Source organism: Pithys albifrons, chromosome 4, assembly GCF_047495875.1.
Source record: "Pithys albifrons albifrons isolate INPA30051 chromosome 4, PitAlb_v1, whole genome shotgun sequence".
NCBI lineage: Eukaryota > Metazoa > Chordata > Aves > Passeriformes > Thamnophilidae > Pithys > Pithys albifrons.
This window is the reverse complement of record NC_092461.1, coordinates 90,642,875-90,649,343: the sequence shown is the minus strand read 5'-3', so window position 1 is coordinate 90,649,343 and position 6,469 is coordinate 90,642,875. Positions and strand designations below refer to the sequence as shown.

At 39.6% G+C, this 6,469-nt stretch overlaps 1 protein-coding gene across 1 annotated transcript; it reads right to left on the bottom strand.

The window, feature by feature from the left end:
• Positions 1 to 1,230: 1,230 nt before the first annotated feature.
• Positions 1,231 to 5,752, bottom strand: ACOT13 (acyl-CoA thioesterase 13). Its single transcript, XM_071554947.1, has 3 exons — positions 4,950 to 5,752; positions 4,270 to 4,454; positions 1,231 to 2,107 (listed from the first exon to the last, which is right to left on the bottom strand). The coding sequence occupies exons 1-3, from the start codon at positions 5,073 to 5,075 to the stop codon at positions 1,951 to 1,953; spliced, it is 468 nt and encodes a 155-aa protein (XP_071411048.1). The 5' UTR covers positions 5,076 to 5,752; the 3' UTR covers positions 1,231 to 1,950.
• Positions 5,753 to 6,469: the final 717 nt, after the last annotated feature.

The following is a 6,469-nucleotide window of genomic DNA, read 5'->3' as shown; positions in this document are numbered from 1 at the left end:
TATTTCAGGTAATAGTCAAAATCATTGTGTTTCAGTGAGGGGGGTGGACTTAAAGCAACTGGGGGAGCAGTTTTAATGTTCACTTTTATTTCCTTGCACTCTACTACACAAGTAGCCAATGGCAGAACACTGGTAAACTCAAGAATAAGGATGACTGGAGAAGCCAGAACAAGTTAATATAACCAGAACAGAAAGTGCCAAACTCACTAGGTGTGTCCACTTGCTGTGATGGATCCTCTCTGTGTGCTCATCCTAGTAATTGTAGAGGAACCGGAGATGCTTAAAACTCAGAGCTCCAGGCAGAGGGACGGACCTGTAAAGTGAGAATTTAATGCAGTGAAGCATCTAGTTCTGCTGAGCAAACACTGAGAACAAGAAAGGTTGCTCCTGTAGTAAGCATCTTTGCGGAACTGCTTTAGCAAAGCATTGTGTGCCTTTAAAGAGGATTCGGGGATGATTCTGAGCATGAGTGAGTGCAAGCACTGAGGAAAAAACAATTAGGACTGTGCTGGTGAAGAGAGGATGCTACTATTAAAAGTTCAACTAACCACAGTTAAGGCATGTAAGCCATGCTTGCTTCTGAGACAGCCTCAGAGAAAAGGCTTTTGTTGAGAATATATATACCATAAACAACTGTTCTACATGTGCAGAAAAAATACATGGTGATAGCCTGAGCCCACTACAGGTGGGCTATAGGTACTTTTTTAGAGAACTTCCGCTGAAGGGGTTAGTTATCAGCTATATCACTTGTTTAAGGAAAGAGTGATGACACACTAGTGAACTTGTTCAACTTCATATTGAAATTTAGTCTGCAGTCACCTAACTCATTAAAAATTATTTCTTTAGGTTGAGGAATGTGCAGGGAAAAAAACCGCCTAACTGTGCATTTCATCGCACAAAAGTCAAATGACTGAAGACAACAAGTCAGCTTCCATGACAAAAAGGAATTACTTGTGCTCTTTATTGGTGCAGATTAGCTTTTTCAAATCTCCTGTTGGAGGAAACAGGCACTGCATATGTAGCATTGCTGTTTTTATTTGTTTGATAGCCTTGCCACGGATTGTTTGTCATCAGTTTGAAGAAAGCAGTTAAGGCTGTCCAGAACAGTACGCAAGGAGACCAGTCTTCAGCTGACAAACAGCAGCTTAACTACTACATCCAACCCGAGTCAGACAACCCACAGCCTTAGCCTGATGAAAGGTCACCAAATTTATTCTGACACATCTAACATGCAGCTGATGATTTTTTAAACAAATATAACCAGAACTTCAGGTAGGTAGAGGTGAAAAGCCCATATAACTGCATTTTCACTTTCAGAAATCAGAGGGAGATGATGACATCCATGTGTACAAGGATTTCACCACACCCTCTCTCAACCACACCATGTTGGCAAATTTTTACTCAGTGCAAAGAGGTTACAAAACCATGACATAATCTTTAACAAGGTAGTTTCAGAAAGCTTTATTGAATACTTTTGAATTTGTAACAGCATCAGTAAATTAACATTTTGCATTAGCGTTTCAAACCAGTATTGCACTATAAAAACTCTGTATTATCATCTTACAGATACAGTTTGTAAGCATTATTTAGTGGTGTTTTGAGTGTGACTGTGACAGGCCTGAAGACAGGGTTGATTTGTCACACACCACCACAGGTAAAGAAAATGGTCTCTTAAAACACTGTAATGCTGGTAAACCATATGGCTGTTCCAAAGGCTCTTCCCTTCTGCTGTTTTGACCAAATAAAGCCAGTTGCATCCCTATGCTCTCGCTCTGTTGTTCATACCAAAACAGGCACTCATTTTAGGCTTGTAGCAATTCTGGTGGTAATTAAAAGATTTTTTTATGGAAGTGAGACATTCATTAACTCAACTTTGTGCAGATATTTAAGTGAGAAAATAATTCTATGGATTCTTAAGTCCAACATTATTATTTACATTACTTTCTTATGTTAACGTTCTAGAAACTTTGTATGTCTGCCTTGTGCAATTAACTTCCCTGTTGCCTTATTTGTTAAATCCACAGTGGCAAACGCAAGACTTCTTCCTTGCTTCAAAATCTGAGCTGTAATCAGTATCTCTTCTCCAATCTTAGCAGCAGAAGTGTATCTTGAAGGAAGAAAAAAATGAACAGGTAAAAGGCTGCACAGAAGACAAATTCAAGAATATTCCTGCATTGTAGATTATCATGGAGGGAATTAGCAAAAGAGGGTAATAAAGACACATGTCTCTGCCTGCCTGCTTGCAAATATCCACTTCTTAAAGAATTTGAGTTCCTCTAAGTACTGGCAGTGGTACATAAGTATAAGAGTTCTCTGAGAAAATGGAGGCTAGAAAGAGACCCATTGGCTTGGTTCTGAGGAAAAGCCCATTTTGGGACTGAAACAAGTAGGTATCCAAGACCTCAGTCAACAGCTCAGTGCCAACTCCTATTCCAACCACTGCTGGCTTCCTACAGCCTTTCTGAACTAGTCTGGCTGATTCAGGTGCAAAACGTCATTGTTACAAAAACTCCAGAAGGTCACTTCTGTATGGAACCTAAGCACAGGTTAACTGTTTCCCATACCCTGGTTAGAGGGAAGTCATGGAAATCTGGGCAGCTCTCAAATGCTGTTTCCATTCATTAGATAACTCTTTGTTTTTATTTACATGAGCAGGAGGGTGTGCTTTTAAAACACTTCAGGGAATAGGAAGAAATTCCCCCACAGAAAGCTTGGAAAGAATTAGGAGGAGGAACATGATCCAACCATGATCTGAGGCAAGGGAACAATATTCAAATATTAGAACTATAGAGGAGAATGCAGAATTGCTGGATGTTACTGAGATTTCATCAACCAGTCCATTTTTATACATGACACCATGTCACAAGTATGTCAGTCATGCCCAATGCTGATGTAACACAAGTTCTGTCAGTTGACAAGGGCAGGGTTTCAGCCTTGTCTCATTCCCAGAGGCTGCTGCTGATCCTCTTGTGGTTACAAAAAGAAAAAAAGCTGCTCCGTTTCTCTCTGTTCTTTCCATTACTAAAATAGCTATCTCATGATAACATTTTTAAAAGTTCCTTCCCAAAAAGGAAAAATGTTGTCTTACAGCAATGTTCAATATCCAATCTTCCTTGTTCAATAAAAGCAGTAGTCCAGATTAAACAAAGCTATTAATACTGCTTCACACAACATTGCCTAAAGGTAATTTGGATCACCTCCAGAGACAGAACCTTCCTAAGATTTTAGCCACTATGTAATTGGGTGTGCATACTTGATAGTGTAAATAATTCAGATGTTGGTCTCTAGTTATACTACTGTAGAGAAAAACTCATCATCACAGGGGAATTTCAGGTTTTAATTTCTAGTAAGGTCCTAGTCCAAGTGGTAGTATAAAGCATAAAGATGCCTCAGTCCCATCTGCCCAGTGGGGAAATCAGAAAATGCTGGGGGAGGAAGGAGGGAACCTCGTAAAGATACAGATCACTCACCACACAGCTTTAAAGTTTGGGGTTTTTTTAAAGATAGTTTTGAAGAGGTGTTACTTTTCTAAAATTTTTAATGTTCTGTGTTAGTTATTCCAAGTAGGATTACTTTAGTTCCAATCAGTCATAATCTCTTCATTAAAGTAATGAAGCAAAGCTGACAAGCTCTAATAGTATGATCAAAGAAAGTTTCAGAACAACTATTTTTTAAAGACACTGTGCTTTAAATTTGCATTACAGGAAGAACTATTCTCAGTATAAAACTGCCTTGAAATTACCGAGAGCAAAGGAATCTTCCTCCACTGAAAAATTCTGATTCAATGTGTAATTTGCCCTCTATGTGAGCATACCAGAACTAAACTGTTTCCTATTTTAACTGTTTCCTGGTTTAGTTTTTTTTCTGCTTTAACATTGTATGGATTAATACTAACAAAGAGTTTAAAGAAAGCTGTGTACCCTAGGATCCTGGGTTTTGAGGATACATTAATGTATCCACTACACAAGCAAAGACTGAAGCTGAACCAATTCCTTAAGACTAAAATTGAGCACATACCAACATATCTTTACATTCCATGAATGTAAAACATGTAACAAAAGCTTAAAAAAGTCCAACGCAAAATTTGCAACCAAATGGCAATGTCTCCAAATACACACATGCCTCCCCTTAATTTATCAAAACAGAACTTCTAAAACCAAAGAAAACACCTATTTTAAGCGGGTGCCACAGCACAGAAATTATGTACAATGGAGTCAATATGGGAAGAAAAGTTACTATGTTTTAGTAAACATGGTGGATGATACCTACGTGATGTTCATGTCCACACTGACCCCAGGTAGTGCTCTTTCTGTGTACAGCAATGCTGCTGTTGATACCACATCCACAAGTGTGGCTGTCAGACCTCCATGTAAAGTGCCAAATCTGTTTGTATGCTCCTCCTCTACTTTCATTTCACAAACAACATTTCCAGGTGTTGCAGAAACAAGTTTCATCTGTATAACCAAAAAAGGAATAAAAAGCTTACTGATAGTAGTAGCAACAACCAATATCGCCCTGAATCCAAATTAAAGTAGATTTTGTTTAATTCTGGACTCATGACACAAAATATGGAAAATATAATAATTTGACTGTCACATTAGGTATTGCCACAAATTTTGAGCAGAAGACAGTTGCCTTAGAAAAACTTCTATTTCTAGTGCAGATAAATATTTAAACTGAAAGCTTAATAAAACTTCAATACTTGCTATGCTGTCAGGAACTCCTTAGGAAGCAACATTCCTCTTAAGTTTTCTTTTTGCTTTAATCTGTGAATGAAAGGCCAGATTAGAGGGAACACAAAACTGCTCTGTGTACCACAGCTGTGAAGGCGTATTTGTTAGCTCACAAAATGAAAATGACCACCAGTAATTCATTAATCATTACATTAGAGCAACCTCAGTAAGAATCAGTATTTTGAAATGAGCACTGGAAATACTAATCAAATTGGCTTCCCTGGTCTGAAATTCATATTCTTGGACAGAAGTATCCAAGATTGTATCGCACTGTGTTACAGCACCATTATATGCATACACAGTTTTATTCCAGCTCATAGGTGTTAAATAGGGTGGTCCCATGGTGTAATGGAGAGCACTCTGGACTCTGAATCCCAAGGTCCTGAGTTCGAGTCTCAGTGGAGACCGTACCGGGCAGTTCAATGCCTCCCTGCCATCCCATCCCGTCAGATCTCGGATGCTCAGCAGGGTCAGCCCCGGTCAGTACCGGCTGCTGTGACAGTCCCGAGGACTTCCCTGTCACTGTCCAAGCTCGCTCGGCCGTGGCAGATGGACCTTGGGACTTAAACGGTGGGGCCAGTTCTGCGCACACTGAGCCTCACCTAAAAAATCCCATACACAGGTTGGAAGGGCACACCCACGTGGGGAGAGCCCTGCCCAAATCTTTGCTCACGAAGTCTGGCCATACAGGTGTTAAATACAGAATTACAGTACACGTATGGTACCGTACTTCCTGATGTAACCAACACATGAAGCTGGAATTCTGAGACCAAGAAGTTACTGCAATTCAGTATTTTAAAATCTCTAGTCAAGTTTCTTGAGTTAGTAGCATTGTCTTCAAAGTCTAAAAGCAGATGAAAAACTGGGCTAAGTTCAGCATATAGATTTACTCCTACAACTAAGACTTTGAAGTACCTCTAGACTATTAAAAGTGAAACGGGGACATATTTATTATAATTCCTACTAATTTTGAAATTTTTATAAAACTTTTAACATACATATTTCAATACTGTTATCATCTGAGTTGATTTAAATATTTTTTAATCTTAAAAGGTATTAAGGCTGAAATGTGCCCACTTTCATTACTCCTTATTTATAATGCAACATAAGAGCTCAGTTTCAGCCAGTGTCCCTTTCTGACATGCCAAAGTTTATTCAAATTTTGCAGAGAAATTATACTAAGGTCAATGATGATGCAGTACAGAGTCTATATACAAATAGAAAAAGCTGCATTTATACAGAAGGGAAATCACTGAGGCGATGTCCTAATATAGAAATAGCACTTTGATCAATGAAAATCCCAAGTCCTAAACCAGGTATTCTGTGCTGCACTCACTGGAGGCCTAAGCCGCTGACAGAATTTCTAATGAGAACTTCACTGACGCCTGACACTGGGAGCAGATGGCTTTCACTTCTGTCAGGGAGTGGTGCTCCAATCCACCTGCGAGGCAAAGAAAGCATCCGGTTCCATTTGTCATTGCTCTGATCTGGCACTAGGTGCCAGCTGTCCTTGACAAAAATAGTTCGGTATTTGAGTGCTTCCAGCACACAGCTATAGCTGCTGGTCTGTACTTCTCACAGCCCTCCTGTGCTTGTGCTCCCACGCGACTGCCTCAGGAACAGCAGGCTGCTGCAGCTTCCAGCTTCCAGCCAGTACTGCCATGTCTTTTCTTTGGAAAAGGGCTTTAAAACTCACAGTCGTTGAGCCCTAGGTAGATACCACATTGGAGTTAAAC

What these genes read in the sequence shown, in the direction of transcription:
- ACOT13 (XM_071554947.1), bottom strand. Translation starts at nt 5,075, where the DNA reads ATGGGACCACCCTATTTAACACCTATGAGCTGGAATAAAACTGTGTAT. An exon ending in ATGAATTTCAGACCAGGGAA is followed by an intron (nt 4,455 to 4,949) that starts GCCAATTTGATT and finishes TTGGTTATACAG; the next exon opens with ATGAAACTTGTTTCTGCAAC. An exon ending in AGTGTGGACATGAACATCAC is followed by an intron (nt 2,108 to 4,269) that starts GTAGGTATCATC and finishes TCTTCCTTCAAG; the next exon opens with ATACACTTCTGCTGCTAAGA.